At 42.9% G+C, this 21,867-nt stretch overlaps 1 protein-coding gene, 1 long non-coding RNA gene and 1 pseudogene across 3 annotated transcripts in view; all 3 read right to left on the bottom strand.

Annotated features, from left to right (window-relative positions):
- Nucleotides 1–4,386: 4,386 nt before the first annotated feature.
- On the bottom strand, nt 4,387–6,775 carry LOC311307682 (putative nuclease HARBI1; annotated as a pseudogene). Its single transcript has 5 exons — nt 6,765–6,775; nt 5,543–5,820; nt 5,346–5,461; nt 4,844–4,953; nt 4,387–4,750 (listed from the first exon to the last, which is right to left on the bottom strand). The product of its transcript is annotated as a putative nuclease HARBI1 (transcript).
- A 34-nt stretch (nt 6,776–6,809) lies between these two features.
- LOC311312366 lies at nt 6,810–8,032 on the bottom strand. Its single transcript, XR_014630564.1, has 3 exons — nt 7,699–8,032; nt 7,459–7,560; nt 6,810–7,189 (listed from the first exon to the last, which is right to left on the bottom strand). It is a non-coding gene; the product is annotated as an uncharacterized lncRNA (long non-coding RNA).
- A 1,351-nt stretch (nt 8,033–9,383) lies between these two features.
- Nucleotides 9,384–21,867, bottom strand: part of LOC311307590 (uncharacterized protein) — a gene marked incomplete at its 3' end in the record, with an annotated part of 56,466 nt that continues 43,982 nt past the window's right edge. Inside the window, exon 6 of the mRNA XM_084436415.1 lies at nt 9,384–9,440. Within this exon, the coding sequence (XP_084292541.1) occupies nt 9,384–9,440 (57 nt within the window). The remainder of the gene's footprint in view (nt 9,441–21,867) is intronic.

Below are 21,867 nucleotides of genomic sequence, written 5' to 3'. Positions count from 1 at the left end.
ATACCTTGACCTAAGAAGGCTCTGGGAAACGCATCGCCACCTAGAGGGGGACCTCTCTAGAGGGGGACCGTTCTTACGATGAACGTTGCGCTACGATGCCTCTGGGAAACGCACCCCTGGTGAGTAACAGTAGGCCTACACTGACTACGCTAAATGCTTTGGATAAAAGGGTCTGCTAAATGACTGTGTGGTATCTTTTCTTCTTAACTTTTGGGCATAATGAAAGGACTTCAGGAGCAAAATGCGGTCAAAACAACAATTTAGTGAGCATGCCTTCACAGGTCAAAACTTCGGCAATACTAAGGTTCTTTTTACGAGGTAGCGAGCTTATATACTTGGCTTCAGGCCAAGATCACATGACAAACAAATTTGCATACAAGGGATGTGCATTTAACACAGATCTGGTTAACTAGTCTTGTAATTGGTCAACAGGTCACTGAGCTCTGCCCCCCTCCGGACATGGGGGCAATCTTAGGTTCTTCCTGTGTCACGTTACAACTGTAGACTTCCTGATTTCTTCTTCAGAGGTGTTATCTTTATTGGCCCATAGGACAAAGGAATGTTTACTCAGGACAGAGCCTCTGTTGTAATCTACATGTTAGGTTGCTTGTAATTACAGAGTTCTACCTAAAGTGAAGTTTACTCATTATTCTTAGTAATACAGATGTATTGATGTAATACAGTATAAAAATATACTACAACTGTAATGTAATGTACTGTAATGTAGACTAAATATAATTGCATTGTAGTTACTACTATAACAGCCGCGAGTGTAGCCTACAGACGTAACGGAGAATAGCCAGTTTGCGCGCTGTGCGCATGCGTGCTGGAGCAAGTGATGAAGCTTTTTAGTTTCTAAAGACGTTTCTAAAGATCATATTACAGAGGCATGTGAAAAACCACAACAAGCTACAAATAGCGATTCAGAAAGACAGATTGATGAAAACAACCGTTTCGCGGCAGAAAATAGATTTTTTAGAAGCTGCATTCTCAGTGCCCCGTCCGCCGCCATTACATGGATATACTTGGCTCGCGCTGGATTTTAAATTTCTTCTACAGACCTCCGAAATACACCAAAGTTATCTCGGTGAGTCAAACGTCTTATAATATGACGTAAATAAGGTCCAGGTTGTCAAAAACGAGCATTCTCCTTTAACTACTATGTTCACTCTGCTGTCACGGTTGCAGGGTAGTTAATTTCATCTTTAGTAAAAGTGATAGCTACCAACATTTCAGATACAAATTCAGAATTATCCATACACCCACATCATAGGCCTACTTACATCCCCATCCCATACGTCTGTCTCAGAAGTTTGAGAGTTAAACGCCGTGTCAAAGATCTTCACAGCCTCTCCCTCAACATCACTGACCGTCTCGTAGATTGAATTAAAATGAATATGTTGTGAAAATAGAAATATTGTGAAAACAACTACACGAGCTAATGTAGACATGCTGCTGGCGTTATCCGAATGTGCTTGGGCAGGTAGAAGTTGACACTCATAAGCTAATAGATTTCTTTTGTTACATCGGCAAATGTAGCCTAGATGTCTTTTGTTACATCACAATGGGTGGATTTTCACAGTCTAGGCTGATTAATATAATGGAATACTCAACATAGTTAATGGAATACTCAGCATAGTTCATAGTAGTAGTAGTAGTAATAATAATCATAAGAACAATAATAAGAAGAAGAAATTAAGAATAATAATCTTCTACATTTGCAGTAAAAATGAAAATCTTGGTGTCAAAATGTACAATAACACTCCAACACAAAACTTTGTTGAAATGCTCTTTAAGCATAGGCCTATTGCTCATCTTCAATAATGTATTTGAACTTTTAGAACAAAACTATTCTGTGAGTTGTTTTGGGCATTTTTGGACTGCACCCCACAATGGCGGAAATGCTAACTTTTTAGCCTTAACGTCATACATCTCCACTCACCACCGTCTCTGCTCACTGATGCTGCGGACAGCGCCAGTGTAGTGAGTGGTAGTGGAGCGACAGCGCCGCCTAGGGACTTCCACAGGAACTATAGCCATAATGTTTCCTACCCACGAGCCTTCAACTAAATGAAGCACAGAGACAGGGATTCACAGATAACAATTTTATTATTACAAAATATGAACGACGACTGAACCTATCAAATAAAGTGTGAGGGCAGAGATGCTCCATTCAAATCCAAGAAACAAATACAAAAAGGACACTATCACGGCCCTGAAGCTTGATTTCTAGAAATGTTGTATTTTGCACAATTTACAGTAGGCTCAACATATGTTTGCATTACTAGGCAACCTATTTAGACTTGTTTATTCATTCTTACCCTTTGTATATTTTGATATGTTTACTGTACATTTGTATTTAACTATGCCTGTTTTTGTCAGCGCTTGTATTCTTTCTGCTGTACCATTGTAATTTCCCCTCAGGGATCAATACCTACCTACCTACCTACCTACCTACCTACCTACCTACCTACCTACCTACTTACCTACCTAACTACACCTACCTACCTACACCTACATACCTCCCTACCTACCTTCCTACCTACCTACCTACCTACCTACCTACCTACCTAACTACACCTACCTACCTACCTACCTAACTACACCTACCTACCTACCTAACTACACCTACCTACCTACCTACTTACCTATCTAGCTGCCTAACTACCTACACCTACCTACCTACCTTCCTACCTTCCTTCCTACCTACCTACCTACCTACCTACCTACCTACCTACCTAACTACACCTACCTACTTACCTAACTACCTACCTACCTAAATACCTACCTACCTACCTACCTACCTAACTACACCTGCCTACCTACCTACCTACCTACCTACCTACCTAACTACCTACCTACCTAAATACCTACTACAGTAACTACCTGCTGTCAGATAACCCCCCCCCCCCATTTCCCAGGATATACTGCTCTCTCTTTCTCTCTCTCTCGGTTCCTACCAGGACTTTGAAGTCAGCAGGGAGGCGGCCCCCAAGGTTCTGTCACTCACTCCTAAATGTCAGAGGCTGGAGTATTGAACAATCTAATCTAGGAAAGATACAGCACAGTGCAAGTATGTCAGTAGGCTGCATTTAATCTGAATAGTGTCATGTCAGTAGGCTAATCTGCATAGTGCTGTATGTAACCTCATGTTAGTTAAACAACCGAGGGCCTCTCAAGAAAGATCCAGGTTCTTGTTAACAAATGCCTGCGTTACATCCTCAAGCTATGGTGGCCCATCAAGACCACAAATGATTAGCTGTGAGGGATCAGAAACCAGGACGACATAGCTACCACCGTCAATAGGAGAAAGTGGAATTAAAATAGCTCCACACTCCAAGACCTGAAGAACATTGGAGTGAGCTGGCAGGAAGCACATGCCCAGGCCCAGAAGAGAGGGAGATGGAGAGCTCTGGTGGGCGTCCTATGCCCCTGAACGGGGTCAAGAGGACTAAGTCACTAAAACAATGTACTTTCTACATCTGCAGAGAGTAGAGATTGAGGTGTTTAGTAGAGCTAGATATGTCTGTATTTCAACATTCATTACAGTATATGACTTTAAACCATACAGGAGCATGGACTTGTTTGCCCACTAGATGGAGACGTTATTGTACTCTTATTCACTCTACCATGGTTTGTAGGGAGCTTACTTTGGTCAATCATTGATACAAATAATGTGACATTAGTAGCACCAGATATGTCTGTATTTCAACATTCATTATAGGACTTTTGACCATACAGGTGCATGGATTTGTTTAACAACTAGTGAATGTTGCGTCCAAGGGTCATGCCTCTCGATTACAGATTGCCGGCATGCTAAAATCACACATTATGCTGTCTTTCTTTGGTTCATTATAAACAAACAAAGCCAGAAAATTGAGGGGTCTTCTACAGGGCAATAAAGTGGGATCTCTGTATAAAAACGCCTAATGAGAAGCAGGGGGCTTGATACCACAAGGGAACATGCATAATGGGTGGGGGACAACATGTTTACATGTGTACAGTACTTGTTGTTGTTGGCAACCCCGCCCCAATAGCGGACCTAGGACTACAACTGGCTAAATTGGCTCTGATTGAGAGACCTGTGCCACTGATTGTTTGATTGGTTTCCATCTGCCTCGTTAGTATGTGTACAGTATTTCTAGCCTACATGTACAGTAGCTCCCATCTTGTTCTTTGTCTGTTCCATTTGCTGTAGCTGTGGAGGTGTGAGGTGGAGAAACTGGAGTATGAAAAGAAGGTACATCAGTAAGAACGTCATTTATTTCCCGGCATGGATGACAATTCAACTAACATGTCTCTCTCTTTGTTCCTAGAAACGAGAGGACATCTGAGTTACATTTCAATAAAAAGTTGTTACTTCACAAAATGCCTCCTGTTCAATGTTCATGCAAAAAATTGCTGGGTGATGGCCTCTCACAGCCCTGCCAGTAGGGTAATCCAAAGTGATGGGGTCCACGACATCAGGGGGTTGCATGGTGACCGGTGGGGCTCTCCTTCCTAATGCCAGCTATGTTGTGGAGTACAACACATGCCGACACAATTTGGCAGGCTCTCTCTGGGGCCACCCTGAGCCCGCGCAGGCAGCTGAAGCGGCCTTTCAGAACCCCAAAAGCCATCTCTATCCTGACCCTCGTCTTGGTAAGGGCCACATTGAATGTGTTTTGTGGCTCTGGGTTAGGATAGGGTGTCATCAAGAAGGGCATGCACGCATGCCCCCTGTCCCCAAGCAGCACTCCATTGAAAAGCCCTGAAGGTGAAGAGGAATATTGCCATGGTCAGTATCGCACATGCATTGTGGGAAATAACATGAGAAACACTATGTAGGCTACAGTTGCCATACCTTGCTCAAACTTGTTGCACAGTGTAGACTCCCTAAAGATCCGGGAGTCATGCACTGACCCAGGCCACTTCGCATCAAGGCTGGTGATCATGCCGTTGTGGTCACGTCATCTGCAAAAGTATTTGTGGTTCACAACATAAGACCATATAATTAAAAGTGAATGTAGAATGTGCATTTGACTGAATTACTGCTACATGTCTGCTGACTATTTATTATTGAATGAACACAGGGACTGCACTAGACTGTTGATGGTGCGGGGGTGGGGTATGATGGTTTCTTTTTTGATATGTGATGATGTATAGTTGTTCTGTGCTGCTCCTGTTGACACTAATTTGGTTGTACATGTGCTTTTCTCATAATGACATTGAATTGAATTTGAAAGGTGGGGGTGATATTTATTGATGTGAATATTTCCATATGTGCCATGAAGGAATTAACTTTCATCAGCTCCTGCAACAATCATATCAAGGAATGAGAAGGCCAAATATTGAAGTGTCTTTACCTGCACATTGATGCTATGAAATGACTTGCGCTTCACATAATCCCCCTCATTTTCTCCAAGGGTGGCGGAGATTGGGATATGTGTGCAGTCTATAGCACTGATCACTCTGGGGAAACCTATGCAAAGAGTGGGCAGCATTGGCTACAACAGTAAACGTCATATTGGTTTACAGTAGGCTATATCAAGTAGGTTCTTACCTGCCATTTCATAAAAGCCCTCTTTTATGGACTTTATGGGCAAGTGGCCTGGGAAGGTCACAAACGCGTCAAGCAGCTTGGTAAGGGCAACGACCACCTTGCGTATTGCGCGACAGACCGTGTTCTTACTCAGGTTTTCTGCATCGCCGACAGCATCCATGTAGCTACCTGTAGCAAGAAACCGCAAAGCAATACATACAGTCTGTGGGACTGTAAGCGCATGACTTGACTGTAGCTGGGTGTTTCTCAGAATAAGGGCCGAATTGGGTTGTTGGAATCTTGCAAAATGAAGTTACAAATATGAGTAATTGGTATATATCAACTCAACTGTCCTTTTGAGAGGAATAACATTATTAACTTGGTTGAGACCATAAATTGAAGGAATTTATTCATTTTGGTTGGTTTTCTGACTATGCCAGGAAAATGTGTCATAACCATCACATCCACTAATTAATGGAGAAACTATGAATTAAATGATAAATCTGTACTTTTTACAGATTCAAATAATGTCTACCTTATCAAGTACTTAATAAAGTTACTGAATTGTAGTTGAAACATGAATTATAGTGACTTTTGCGTCATCCTTCTTGATCAGTTACTCGACCCAGGCATGAAATATGACTTTATATTGAATAAATGGCGAATATTAAAGGCATTGTAATATAGTGGTCATTCAGACTATCCAACATCTTGAAATAATATAGAATTGTTGCATATTATTTTAATTTACCATAATTTAAGCTAAAATATTGGCAGTGTGATGGTGATGACAATGCCGTTCTGGTAATGACCCTTTGTTCTGGTGATGACAAATGCATATGATACTAACCTTTGATCGTAATTTGATGTAAGTTTGTAGTAGTATAATTCGATTTTAAGTGACTTTCAGTCAAAACACCAGATAGTAATCTGTTCACATTTATTTATTAAGCCCAAGCATGTCATAAATGCAATTTCTTTAAAAAAAACAAAACAAGTGCATCCCATTCTTTGTGAACAGGATTTGTACATCAGTCAGTCAGAACGATTCAAAATCATGAACATCAAATTGATCTCCCATTAAACAAACTTTCAAAATTCATAGTGTAACCACAACAAAATTAATCTTACCTGTGAACTACACTTAGTTTATTTGCCTGAAATTGCAATGTAAAACTATAAGTGCATCCTTAGGGTCAAATTTTTGATTTTTCAAGTCAGTTAGACACACTAGACATCCAACCTCTCTGCCATCATGGATGAAACTTCATTCCAGACAGAAACATCCAGCATCTTATGCCTCTTAGTGACTGGTTTAGCCTCTGGCACGAGCCCAAGCATGTCTTCATACCTGGACCAGATAATGTCGTCCCTTGCAGGCCAAAAAAAACGATTGACACCAATCCTGCTCATTGTTTTAACCTGGACACACTCATCATCGACATCCTGGATCACACCTGGGTAAATATCACCATCATAGGAGACCACACACCATTCTCCTACTAAAGCCATTGTTATTTCTTTATCTGTAATAACCATTGGATGGCGTGGCTGTATCTCCAGCACAGGTCCTGCTGATGTGCTTGGCCCTGGGTTGGGTGGAGGCCTGACCACAGAGGGGCCCAAGTGGAGGGGTTCCTCTAGGAAGGTAGCATCACCCATCTGAATCTGGGGAAAGCAAATGGGTTTAACATTATGCTGGCGTGGGTTCTCCACCAGGTGTGTTTACACTGACTGGTTTTTGACTACTACTACTGATATGGACTCACTGACCTATCACTAATTGCTATAGCCCCAAATGCAATGCTATCTAGAAAGTGTGTGAGGACTCTGAGCAACTTAAAAAAGCACGAGCTGGAGGAAGTTGCTGAGATGAGATGACCAGTGTGAAATATGGGTGTAAGGGGCTCCCTGAGTATGGTCATGCAACAGCTTACCGGTATGGAAGGGAGCCAGGGGGCATCAGGGGTGATGATGGGGAGCAGGGTCCTCAGTCTTGTGTCCTTCTTCATGTTCTTCCTCTCCTCATGACATTCAACCTGTGGAGTTAGAGGTGAGAGAGAGAGTGAGTGTGTGTGTGTGTGTGTGTGTGTGTGTGTGTGTGTGTGTGTGTGTGTGTGTGTGTGTGTGTGTGTGTGTGTGGTCGGTTCCTTTTTTTGTATTGCTGAAAAGTTTACCTCTTTGTTGAGGACCACAGATTCTGGAGCATCTTCAGGAGCCGAACAGAAACAGCTCAGGATCTTCCATTTCATTTTCAATATGTCCTTGCAGTTCTCTGTTGCTCTTGTCCCTTGCTCTCTTCCTCTGCTGATAAATTTTCCTCTTCTTTTAATTTAATCTCTTCTTTTCTTGTCTGTGATCTCGTGGGCTCATCACAGTAACCGATTTCCATTTTCCTGCATCCCTTCTTTTACGATATCTTTCTCTCTCTCTCTGAGAGTTCAATTGATTTTTCTCTGGATCATTTTTTATCTGTCTCTGTAAGCTTTTGCTCGTTGACTGGCTGTTTTCGGAGCCATGTCACACCTAAACACAAAAATGTCACTTTATTTAATGAATAAATGAATGTATCCTACTATATAAATATTATAAACAAATGCATATTTATATTATTTCTTTCAAGATGCTATTAAGCATGAAATCAGAATAAATGTATGTGGCGTCATCACCATCACAACGTGTCATCACCATCACAAGTTGTTATGTGATGGTGATGACATTTTTTCAAATTTTCCTTCCAAAACAAGCAGCTAACTAGAAACTGGCTGTCAAATAGCTAGCTACATATGATTTACATTGAATTACATGTAAAAGTGGTAAAACATCATTCACATTCATTAAATATACAGAACTACAACGTATATGGTAATGACGCCTAATAAGTGCACAAGCCTAACACAAAGAATAAAGGTTAGATTTACTTACTTCTCTTGACAGTAAGACAGCAGTCTTTTTGCTTGACAGCAAAGAGCTCCTCTATGACCTCAGGTTACCATGGTTACCAAATAAACATTTGTTCAAAAAAAGGCTGTACAGTGCATTATGTACAGCGTGATGGTGATGACTGCGATATTGAGGGACAGGTAGATAATCAACAAAATCAAGTACAAAATGGATATGTATGATTAATGTGTGCATGCAATATATTAGTTTAAGTAACATTGAAGTAATTTATATTAAAAAATATATACATTTATAACAAATAATGTGAGAGATATGGCAATACCTTTGAAAAGTCTGGGTTGGGGACAATACCAAAACAGCACATTTTACCACAAAACAAAACATAAAATGTGCTAAAACCATGGGCTAGAGAAACCATAAAAAAAAGTTCTAGGTTTGTTTTTGTCTATACTAACTAATGATATGTGAATTTCTTGTGTAAATTCTGTGTTTATTGAAAATACACCCTGGGGACTGAAATTAGCCCGAATTCTGAGAAACACCAAGCTACATGTGGCTCAAGCAGCTGACAGATATAAATGATCCCTTCTGCCGAAAATCGGTATCTTTCATATAAATAGTCATCTGAATCTCTAATGGGTTTTGTCTGTTCTTAAATACTCTCGCCTTCCTCAGAGACCCTCTAACTATTCACGCACCGAGCTCCACGGGATCCTCTAAGAAAGGACAAGCCATTCTCCGCATGTATTGACTGGTTGACTACCGGTGTTTTTATAGCGTCGAGCCGTAATCTGGAATTTAACCTGCCACCGAGCAGGTTAGCTCGCCAGCATAATGGAGATATAACGCGGTGAAAAGAGATCCACCTTCGTGATACGGATGAACCAGTCTTGAACCTGAAGTTATCGCGCTAACCCCGTAATCCAGCTTCGTAGTACAGGGCTCAGATAATGACCAGCTAAGGTTTGTAGCTGGTTCTAGCTGGATTTTCCAGAAGGGTTTGAGCGCCATCTACCTGTATTGAGGTCATTGTGTCACACATTGGGCACAATTTGATATAAACCACCCAGCGGCCACAGGGAGCTGTGTGCACATTTTGAATGGGCACTGTGGCACCTAGTATCAAGTACCCCCAAATAGCAAACATGTAATTTAATGTAATTTGTTGCTTTATAAATGTTCTTAGCTGTTAGACAAACATACTCCAGGAGCTTGCTCGATCGCCTTGTTGAGAGGGGTCAGGGAATAATTTTTACAGCTCACTTATCTGGCCCCCGGGTGATTACTGTTTTTTTCCTTCCCTCTGGAATATGTAGGGGTGGGTCATATACCCACCTCCCTTGTTCTCTGTAAAGTGCATTGTGTTGCCTCTGGGTATGAAATGCGCTATATAAATAAAGCTTTGATTGATTGATTGATTGAAACAAATGGCTCAATCTAAGCGGAACCGACACGATGGCTGCAGATTTGGTCCGCGCCATCTTGGACTGCGAGACATCTTGGGGTGAATGCAAGGATTCGAGCTCATGCACCAACCACAACTCTACTTCTGAGAAGCTGGAGCTGTTACCACCAACCTAGCCTGGCCCACCAGCACTGCACTGCACTGTAGGTTGACACTGAGTGCCCATGTATTCAAGGGCTGCCAGCTGGCAGAATGGGAGTTGCTGCACACTCTAGCTCCGATGCAAAATATTTATTTAGGCTTCCGACTTTGTTTGTACTGCAAAACCAAGCCTGGTTAAACAGACAGCTTTTCCCTGCTAGATTAACAGTCTTATTTTATCTGTCCCCAACCTCACCCCTCTCTAGGGTACTGTAGACTAAGACTAAGTTCCACTGATTGTCACACACCTGAGTGTGTGGAATTTGTTCTCCGCATTTGACCCATCCCCTGGGGGAGCGGTGACGCGCTCGGGAATCGTTTGGTGATGTAGCCCCCCAATTCCAACCCTTGATGCTGAGTGCCAAGCAGGGAGGCAAAAGGTCCCATTTTTATAGTCTTTGGTATGACACGGCCAAGGATCGAACCCACAACCTCACAGTCTCTGGGCGGACACTCTACCACTAGGCCACAGAGCTGGTATATAACAACCTCACCCCTCTCTAGTGTACTGTAGCTACTATTCCACCACAGTCTGGCATGTGTGGACATAAGGCTGCATCTCCTTTCTCTTCCTCTTCTGAGTGAGCACTTGTTGACGTCCCCTCATGGATCTGAAAGGGATGAACAGGTATAAGAAAGTGTCAGATCACTCTAAATAGCCATTGCATGTGTGGGCACAAGTGGACAGTTGAGGGTGAAGTGTTATGAACTGTTGGGAAAAGCTGCCCTGACTGACCATCCGCCAACAAGGCATCGCAACGTTTATTAGGGGGCCAAGCACCAAAGGTTTGTTCGTTCTAATGACAAGACTGCCGCTACAGTGGTAAACCACATGGGGTCCCTCAAGGGAAATGTTAGGCCCTCTGTTAGAAACCTGGGTGTCTTCTTTGATCAAGCTATGCACTTGGACAAACATGTCAAATCCCTAACGCGTTCCTGTTTTTTCCACCTCAGAAATATTGCCAAACTCCGATCTATTGTATCACATACTGAATTAGAAATCTCTGTCCATGCATTTATTTCATCACGACTTGACTACTGCAATTCACTGTTTACCTGCCTCAACAAATCCTCTGTGGGACAACTTCAGCTAGTCCAAAATGCTGCTGCAAGACTACTCACTAGGTCAAAGAAGACATGCCACATCACCCCCATCCTGGCCTCCTTGCATTGGCTCCCAGTTCACCTCCGGATCCAGTTCAAAGTCCTGGTGTTCACCCACCGAGCTCTTCACGGACGGACCCCGGCCTACATCTCAGAACTTTTACACCCTCACTCTCTGAGTCGGTCTCTGAGGTCATCCGACCAGGGTCTCCTGGCGGTGCCCCGGACCAGACTAAAAACCCAGGGTGACAGAGCATTTGAGGCGGTGGCGCCAAGACTCTGGAACGCTCTTCCCCAGGCCCTGAGAGAGCCATCCACTGAACTCATGTTCAAAAAACTTCTTAAGACATATGTTCAGACAGGCATTCGGCCATCTATAACGCCTTGCTGCTCGCAATGTTGTTGTTTTTTTCTGTTCTGTGTCGTTTTAATTTTGTCTCGAGTTGTATTGCCATTTTAATTTATAACTGTGAAGCACTCTGTGCATCCGTGCTGTGAAGAGCGCTATATAAATAAAGCTTACTTACTTACTTACTTACTTACTTACTTACTTACTTACTTACTTACTTACTTACTTACTTACTTACTACAATATAAAAGTAAATTCATTGCAGATGCATCCATACATACACTTGGTTCCCTCTGGTATTCAGGGCCTCAGAGATGAGCGTCAGGATAAATTTGTAATACTTCCTGGGGTGGCACAAAGCAGGGAGTAGCATGTTACCAAACAGTCTCACTAGCAAACAGATACCAACACAAGGAGGCAACCGACACCAACCCAGAGAAGACAAACTCTGGATCCTCCCCAGCTCCCACTGAAACTGTCTTTCTCTCTCTTCCTCTACAAGCTCCCTGTCTTTCTCCTCAAGCTCAAATTGCTGCTCTCTCCCTTTCTTTCCTCTGCTCTACCCACAGAGCCACTAGAGAAAATTGCTCTTTCAGCAATGCTATCAAATCAGTCCTTGTCATAGGGGAGGCCTCCATTGCGCCACGCGCCTTAACCAACTCAGCTAGCCATGATGACCCAGTAAGGCTTATGAACTGCCATTTAGTAAGCTGATGCAGAAACGCGCCCGCAGAAGCCAAGGAGGCCCTTCCTACTGTAGGTCCGCTAACACCAGCCATAGCTGCTCCCCCTAGCATCCAAGCTAGCACAGTACTCTGCTGGTCTGATTCTAAAAAAATGACAGGGGGGGTCTTTATTTTGTCATACAGTGACACACGCATTACATAGTGAACGGCGACACGGCACACACACACATGCAACTTTCGGGGGCCGCCGGTGGAAACTGTTCCCTGTTTTTATTACATCCCAAGCCTACCTCTCCCAGGGGCAGCCAGGAGCAGTGGGCAGCCATCGTTCATGGCGCCCGGAGACCAAGTCCAAGTACTCAGTCCACGTCCTGGTCAGGCACCGGATGGTGATCAGTGGACAGCTCTGCCCCTCTCTTTACCCGAGTGTCCAAAACACATGGCCTCAGATCAGATGATACGATAACAAAATCGATCATCGACCTTCGGCCTAAGGTGTTCTGATGCCAGGTGTACTTGTGGGCATCCTTGTGTTCGAACATGGTGTTTGTTATTACAAACCGTGACTAGCACAGAAGTCCAACAACAAAGATAATACATCTAGTAATTATATTCCGTAAACTGAGGCATGTTTAAATTATTTTATTGTGAGCTCACAAGGTATGTCTGATAACGTTGGTAGCCTAATATGGGTATTGTAATGGTAATTATTAACTTATCTCACAATTAAATTGCATAGCTAACTGGTTAGGATAACAGACTGGTCTAGCTGCCCTAAGCTAACATTACACAGATAACATAATTTATTCCACTCACATCGACTATTAACACAGTTTTATATAATGTAGTATCTTGACTTGTTTTATGCGGGTATATAGAGATAGTCCCTCATATAGCTAATTGTCAAACTTGTATTTTGCGGTTTAACAGAATTTGTTCATATTTAGGTAAAATGTCCAGTTGGACTCAAGGATTAACTGATTACATTGTGGGGGTCAAAGGTCAAGGGTCACTGACATCACAAAAGGTGTTTTTGGCCTGCTGAACATGATATCTCAAGAACGGCTTGACAGAATTTGTACATATTCGGCCAAAATGTCCAGTTGGCAGGGCTTAAAAACGAAATTATTTTTCAATCGGTTCGCTCCGAGCAGAACCAGCATATTTAACGTTTCCGTTCTCGTGTTCCGCCACCAGCGTAGCGTTCCTGAACCGGTTAAGAACGAAAAATAACGTTCCGTTCACCGTTCCGGGGGTGTTAACCTATTAAGACTCTATAGGCCTACAGTATTTCTTGTAAGGTATAATCAACAAGTCTAGGGTTGTGGTGGCCTTATTGCAAACAATATTAGCCTTGGTGATGTGTGCTGTAGTGAAGCCTTGTTGATTATCTTACAAGAAATACGCAACATTAGTCCTATTCCCGTATGCCCTTAATCCACACCGTAAACAATGTGCAGGTCTATCATAAGTCTTCATGATAGCTCATCATCCTTTTAAAAAATATTGCTGCTGCTGCAAGCTATTTTATTCTGCGCCTGTAGGCCTATTGTTTGTTTTTATTTTGTTTTATAATGTTTTATGTCATTTATTTATTATGTATTAACTTATGTCTTGCCACCTACCTGTTCAACACTTTGGCTCGACCACAGTCATTTTTAAATGTGCTCTATAAATCAAATTTGAGTTCAGTTGAGATAGCAAACATAAATATTCTCTTGTGGCGATACACATTTCAGAGACATCCACCAGACTGCTGCTGCTTGTATGCCTATAAGACAGCAAATATAATTTAGTGCAAAACATTTAATAGGCCTATCTCTTGATCACTAGGCCGATAAAAAGCCCTTACCTGACTGGAAGTTATAGCCATTCAACGGAGCGCTTCGTTAGGCCTACTCGTGGCCTATTCAGACGGCACTAGGCCTATATGGTATAGGCTACGACTGTATCGACACGCTAATAATCTCTAACCATACCATAAACGTCTGAACTAGGCTATAGTGTCTTTGTAATATCTAAATCTCTTCATTTCGCTAAGAAAGCATTTAAGATCCCGACTGTGAAATAACAGATTTAGGGGCCTAGGCTACATTACAAAAACAGGACAAGATGTAGGCTACAAATGTAATAAATTCAATTTAGCCTATTCGGCCATAAAAGGCTCAGCTTTTTGTTTATTTTCTTCTTTTTTTAAATTATTTAAAGCTTTATAGGCCTACTACAAAGAACGAAAAAATAACGTTATTAACCGGTTTTAAAGATTTCAAATTAACGTTTCTGTTCTGGAACAATTAAAGACCATTTTGTTTTCGTTCTTGTTTCTGTTCCTCATAAAATACCGTTCGTTTTCGGTTTTCGTTTCCGTTCCTCGAACCGGTTCGGAGCCTTGCCAGTTGGATTTAATTAGATTATTTGGATAAGATTTTGGTATTCAAATGTCAAAGATCAAGGTCAAACAAAAGGCACTTTTGAATACTAAAACTAGCTAGCTAATGCTAACGCTAACAATAAAACTAGCGCTAGCTAGCTAATGCTAGCTATCTAATGCTAATTAGATACAGCTATTCTAGCTGTAATGCTAGCTAGCATTAGTGTTAGCTAGCATTACAGCTAGAATACCAGCAAGCTAGCGTACACAAGCACCATCCACATCAACACAGGGGCCCTCTCTCAAGATCAACTGAATGTTAACTGCAACTTGCATTGTTGGGCGGAGGCATTTAGCCGCTACGTTGTTTTTCTAGTTGATACTGATGCTACTGGGTATCAGGGTTCCCATGGTCATCAAGACGTTAAGGAAAAATCATGGAAAAGTTGTAATTTTTATTGGTAAAAATGAGTGGGAACCCTGGAGAATACACCAGATACAGAGTAGACCTTAACAGTATACTGGCGGGGGAGGCAGAGGCAGGCTGCATCTATAATCTCTTGGCAAGTCACAATAAAAAACATTTTTGTCTTTTGTCGCAATATAAATATACAAGCATTCCAGCTAATCCCAGTGATAGGAAATGCCACTTATGCACAATTACAGGGACTTTCTCCCAGATGATCTAACATCTACCATTACACAGTGAATCTGTGGGATCATTGACGTCACATAGTGAGATGCCCTGCACAAGATGGCTGCCACGTCGGACGTGAGTCCATTGGAATTCTACAGCACAATGGCCAGTCTAGTTCTTTATTATGTCTATGGTCTGAACAGTGATACGCGTCATTGTTCCCGGCTTTCACCGATTGGTTAAGAGCATTGAAAAGACTAGCAGTCACGACCAAAAGTGTATATAAATTGTGTTCGTAATGTGTGTCTCTCTCTACCTTGGAAACTTTTCACAGTTGAACATTGTTTGTCACGCCTGTAAAGATTCCCCATTGCAAAGATTTTTTTTATCCATCTGAAGAAAACAAGAGACAAGCTCTTTATTCTTTTTGAGTAAACAAACGTTTCCATCACAACCTACTCACTAGCCTTTCACTGTAGGCTACGACAATCCTCAATTCGGTAAGTTGTATGTTATTTTTTATTTTTGAAAGATTAGAGCGCAGCCGTTTGGGGCTTCGGTTTAGGAAGTGAACTTCGAAAGTCCAAGGGAGGGTTAGACGACTGTTTTTGAATTTGAGTCCAGGAGAGGGTTACTGTTCTTTTTAATTTGAGTCCAGGGGAGGGTCATATAGCTACACATTTGAATCGAAAACAGAATAGTTCATTCATCTTTTCGGAATTCAGCAAGCTGTTTTGTATGACCATGTTGAGAGGGAAGCGCGTGAAGCGAACATACCGACATGCGGTCTGTTTTCAGTGAATTTCGCTGTTGCTGCGTGCGTTCACTTCTTTTATTCGCTGGTGACATTAAGTGGAGAGCATGGCCGTATAACGTAATTCATAAGCTTATCTAGAGTCTACCACCTGTGCTGACTGAAAACAAATTGCTGATGTGACCGGTCTGGTCTTGTACGCATGTGTTTCTGCATTGTGTATTAAATAGCTGGACCACTTCTTGCTGCTGAAGGCTGATTTATTCTGGATAGAATAAACACACATAGTTATACATTTGCACTGAGGCTGGTCAGGCATCAGATGGACCGCCAGCAACTGAGGTTTACATGTTGCTATACAATTACTGTAATAAAGTCAAGGATCATACACTCTCAATTATTTACTCTTTATTGCATTCTGCACTTCAGACCCCATTACTACGCATTCTGGTGGTTATCTCCTTGCTGAACATTACTTCCGGTCCCCCTCTACATTAAGCCCCTCTCCTTATATCGCCTGACTGCCTGACTGAATATAACATACAACATGAATCAGAACATTACAACATTCCTCCCCCCATAGTCTACAAAAATCCTTCTTTTATGTGCTGAACAAATTCACTTGAACCTAGTCTGATTCTACGAGGGGATTATTCTGCCCCTGCTACCACTTAGTCCTTGAGATACGTGGGTGCCTGTCTAACTCTCACTGGGTAACAATTTCCCAAAACCCCAATGTCTGGAGGCCCCGGTGCCACTGCATCTGGTGCTGGATTCTCTAGTTCTGCTGGCGGCACCTGTATGCCTGGATCCTCTGCTTCTTGTGGCGGTGCCCGTACTACCTCGTGTGCCTGATTTTCTAGTTCTTCCTCTGCTGTGTCCACAGGAACACTCTCCTCTTAGAGACAGGGGTCAGTCAGGTTGTGATCATAACTTGGCCGTATCTGATCCTGATGTCGTCTCACCAGTTTCCCATCCAGTGTTTTCACTCTCCAAGAGACTGGACCGGTCCTCTCTGTAAGTTGCCGGAATCCACTTCTGGCCTGAGGTCCTCCTCCGAGACTCTTTTAATAGTCCCTAGATCGAGACTTAAGACCAAGGGTGACCGAGCTTTCGCGGTGGCTGGCCCAAAGCTCTGGAACAGCCTCCCTCCACACATTAGACACGCACAGAACCTAGGGCTCTAAGTCTCAGCTTAAAACGCACTTGTTTTCACTGGCTTTTGAGGCCTGATAGCCTACATCCCCTGTCCTGTTTGTGTCCTGTCCTTTTATTGTTCTGCGATTATGTGCACTTTATTCTGTTTTTTGTTTTAGTTTATTAGGTGGGCTAGCTTGCAAAAGCTAGCCCAACTTGTGAAATTCCCAGGTGGGCTAGCTTGCAAAAGCTAGCCCAACTTGTGATATTCCCACTATTTCTTTCTTTCTTTATTAGGTGGGCTAGCTTGTAAAAGCTAGCCCAACTTGTGATATTCCCACTATTTCTTTCTTTCTTTATTATTCATCCCGTTTTTTGTCTCCTTTATAACTTTTTCATACTTTGTGCTAGAAACTTCATTCAAACTTTAAAATGTTCATGATGTTTAGGTCTTTAATGGATGTATTCAGATTTTTGATATTTTTTATAGTTTTTTAGTAATTTAACTTTTAATAGTCATTTTTGTGCCATTGAAACTGCTGGTGGAATGTTCAGTATCATTATGTTTTTAGAGTGGTGGCAGCTGTTGCTTTTAAAATATTTACACATTTTGTAAACTGCTGGCACTCCTACAGTTTTGAAAGCTCACACACTTATTATACATCAAAACTTTCACACAACTTTGCTGATTCGTACAATGTAAGTATCTTAGCCGTGTGACTTATAATTTTCGCTGTATGATGATTTGTTTGGCAACTGCGCTCTCCATTGAAACGTATGGGCCCACACTACCTTTTGAGCTGCTAATTTTGCATTTTTACACTTTTTCTAACTCGTCGCCATGCCTACAGTTAAGCTACACAGACATGTCATAGTCTAAAATGTTCAGCATTTTCTCAGGATTCCTACGGTGTCAATATCTAGGCTGTGACCTTTATACTTTGAGAGAGAGCTGTCTGAATCCAACATGCCTTTCCATTGAAGTGAATGAGAGGATGCTCAGTGTCAGTTGGGATTTGAATTTGGGGACACGTGCAGGCTCTCTGTACAGGCACCCTTTAATGACTACTGTGGTAGCATTCATATTCATTTCTTCCTTCCTTCCGTCCTTCCGTCCTTCCTTCTTTCCTTCCTTCCTTCCTTCCTTCTTTCCATCCATCCTTCCTTCCGCCTTCCATCCTTCCTTCCTTCCCTCTTTCCATTCCTTCCTTCTTGCTTTCTTTTCTTCCTTCCTTCCATCCTTACTTCCATCCTTCCTTCCCTTCCTTCCTTCCTTTCATCCTTCCATCCTTCCTTCCTTCTCTCTTTTCTTCCTTCCTTCCATCCTTCCTTCCATCCTTCATTCTTTCCTTCCATCCTTCCTTCCATTCCTTCCTTCTTGCTTTCTTTCCTTCCTTCCTTCCATCCATCCATCCTTCCTTCCTTCCTTCCTTCTTTCCTTCCATCCTTCCATCCTTCCTTCCTTCCTCCTTTCTTTCCTTCCTTCCATCCTTCCCTTCCTTCCTTCTTTCTTTCTTTCTTTAGCTGAATCCCAATCTGAGTGTGCAAACCGCACTTGCGGCCCCTCGCACTTGTGGCCTGAGGCCTGAGCACTTAATTGACGTCAGCTGGAAGGGCCAGAGGGTGCAGGGCCGTGAATTAAATGGGACAGCACTCCAGTTTCGCTCAAGGCCCCTCCACTTCGTTTTCATTGGCTGCCGCGTTCCTCCGACGCAGAGGCTGCTCTGACGCTCCCTTCAGCTCTGCAAATTGACCGATTGACGTCTGTTTTAATTTAATAACAATTAAAAAATTAGGTTGGGTGGGATATGTTTGCAGCATGTGGATTTCAAGATAAATGTTATCTGCAAATGTCATCATTTATGTGTGATGCACTCGGATCATGACTCGGATGCACTCATGCACTGTGTCACATGAGACGCTGTGGGCTGTGGGTATTTTCTGCTCCTAAGTCTGTGAAATTGCGGACTTTCGGTAAGTGCGGTTACAGTGCGCAAAATGGCGGCGTGGCGCACTTGTGGACCTAGCAATTCCGTTTTGGAACTACCCTGAGCCCTTGTGGACTTAGCGGGAACGAGCATGTAAGGCCACAAGGCCGCGAGTGCTCTGCACTTTCGCCTAAGTGCGCGATTTGGGATTCAGCTTGTCTTTCTTTCCTTCCATACTTCATTCCTTTCCTTTCCTTCCTTCCATCCTTCCTTCTTTCCATCCTTCCTTCCATCCTTCCTTTCCTTCCATCCGTCCTTCCATCCTTCCTTCCATCCTTCCTTTCCGTCCTTCCATCCTTCCCTCCATCCTTCCTTCCTCCTTTCTTTCCTTCCTTCCATCCTTCCCTTCTTTCTTTATTTCTTTCCTTCCATCCTCCATTGCTTTCCTTCCTTCCCTTCTTTCTTTCTTTCTTTCTTTCCTTCCATCCTTCATTCCTTTCCTTCCTTAATTAATATATTTTCATCCTTCCTTCCTTCCTTCCTTCCTTCCTTCCTTCCTTCCTTCCTTCCTTCCTTCTTGCTTTCTTTCTTTCCTTGCTTTCCTTCCTTCCATCCTTTCCTTCCTTCTTTCTTTCTTTCCTTCCTTCCTTCCCTTCCTTCCTTCCTTCCATCGTTCCTTCCATCCTTCTTTCCTTCCATCCTTCCTTCCATCCTTCCTTCCATCCTTCCTTCCATCCTTCCTTCCATCCTTCCTTCCATCCTTCCTTCCATCCTTCCTTCCTTCCCTTCCTTCCATCCTTTCTTTCCTTCCTTCCTTCCATCCTTCCTTCCTTCTTTCCTTCCATCCTTCCATCCTTCTTTCTTTCCTTCCTTTCCTTCCTTCCATCCTTCCTTCCTTTCCTTTCTTCCTTTCATCCTTCCTTTCCTTCCTTCCTTCCATCCTTCCCTCCTTCCTTCCTTCCTTCCATCCTCCTTTCTTTCCTTCCTTCCTTCCTTCCATCCTTCCTTCCTCCTTTCTTTCCTTCCTTCCATCCTTCCTTCTTTCTTTCCTTCCTTTCATCCTTCCTTCCTTTCCTTTCTTTCCTTCCTTCCTTCCATCCTTCTTTCTTTCCTTCCTTCCTTCCATCATTCCTTCCTCCTTTCTTTCCTTCCTTCCATCCTTCCTTCTTTCTTTCCTTCCTTTCATCCTTCCTTTCTTCCTTTCCTTCCTTTCCTTCCTTCCCTCCTTTCATCCTTCCTTCCTTCCTTCCTTCCTTCCATCCTTCTTTCCTTCCTTCCATCCTTTCCTTCCTTCTTTCTTTCTTTCCTTCCTTCCTTCCCTTCCTTCCTTCCTTCCATCGTTCCTTCCATCCTTCTTTCCTTCCATCCTTCTTTCCTTCCATCCTTCCTTCCATCCTTCCTTCCATCCTTCCTTCCATCCTTCCTTCCATCGTTCCTTCCATCCTTCCTTCCTTCCTTCCCTTCCTTCCATCCTTTCTTTCCTTCCTTCCTTCCATCCTTCCTTCCTCCTTTCTTTCCTTCCATCCTTCCATCCTTCTTTCTTTCCTTCCTTTCCTTCCTTCCATCCTTCCTTCCTTTCCTTTCTTCCTTTCATCCTTCCTTTCCTTCCTTCCTTCCATCCTTCCCTCCTTCCTTCCTTCCTTCCATCCTCCTTTCTTTCCTTCCTTCCTTCCTTCCATCCTTCCTTCCTCCTTTCTTTCCTTCCTTCCATCCTTCCTTCTTTCTTTCCTTCCTTTCATCCTTCCTTCCTTTCCTTTCTTTCCTTCCTTCCTTCCATCCTTCTTTCTTTCCTTCCTTCCTTCCATCATTCCTTCCTCCTTTCTTTCCTTCCTTCCATCCTTCCTTCTTTCTTTCCTTCCTTTCATCCTTCCTTTCCTTCCTTTCCTTCCTTCCCTCCTTTCATCCTTCCTTCCTTCCTTCCTTCCTTCCATCCTTCTTTCCTTCCTTCCTTCCTTCCTTCCTTCCTTCCTTCCTTCCTTCCTTCCTTCCTTCCTTCCTTCCTTCCATCCTTCCTCCTTTCTTTCCTTCCTTCCTTCCTTCCTTCTTTCTTTCCTTCCTTTCATCCTTCCTTTCCTTTCTTTCCTTCCTTCCATCCTTCCTTCCCTTCCTTCCATCCTTCTTTCTTTCTTTCCTTCCTTCCATCCTTCCTTCCTCCTTTCTTTCCTTCCTTCCATCCATCCTTCCTTCTTTCTTTCCTTCCTTTCATCCTTCCTTCCTTCCTTCCTTTCCTTCCAACCTTACTTCCTTTCCTTTCTTCCTTCCATCCTAACTTCCTTCCATCCTTCCTTCCTTCCCTTCCTTCCATCCTTCCTTCCATCCATCCTTCCTTCCTTCTCTCTTTCCTTCCTTCCATCCTTCCTTCCATCCTTCCTTCCCTTCCTTCCTTCTTGCTTTCTTTCCTTCCTTCCTTCCATCCTTCCCTTCCGTTTTGGAACTACCCTGAGCCCTTGTGGACTTAGCGGGAACGAGCATGTAAGGCCACAAGGCCGCGAGTGCTCTGCACTTTCGCCTAAGTGCGCGATTTGGGATTCAGCTTGTCTTTCTTTCCTTCCATCCTTCATTCCTTTCCTTCCATCCTTCCTTCTTTCCATCCTTCCTTCCATCCTTCCTTTCCTTCCATCCGTCCTTCCATCCTTCCTTCCATCCTTCCTTTCCGTCCTTCCATCCTTCCCTCCATCCTTCCTTCCTCCTTTCTTTCCTTCCTTCCATCCTTCCCTTCTTTCTTTCTTTCTTTCCTTCCATCCTCCATTGCTTTCCTTCCTTCCCTTCTTTCTTTCTTTCTTTCCTTCCATCCTTCATTCCTTTCCTTCCTTAATTAATATATTTTCATCCTTCCTTCCTTCCTTCCTTCCTTACTTCCTTCCTTCCTT

The sequence above is a fragment of the Borostomias antarcticus genome (assembly GCF_949987555.1).
Source record: "Borostomias antarcticus genome assembly, chromosome: 1".
NCBI lineage: Eukaryota > Metazoa > Chordata > Actinopteri > Stomiiformes > Stomiidae > Borostomias > Borostomias antarcticus.
Note: the sequence above shows the minus strand (reverse complement) of the source record. Positions and strands in the feature narration are given on the sequence as shown.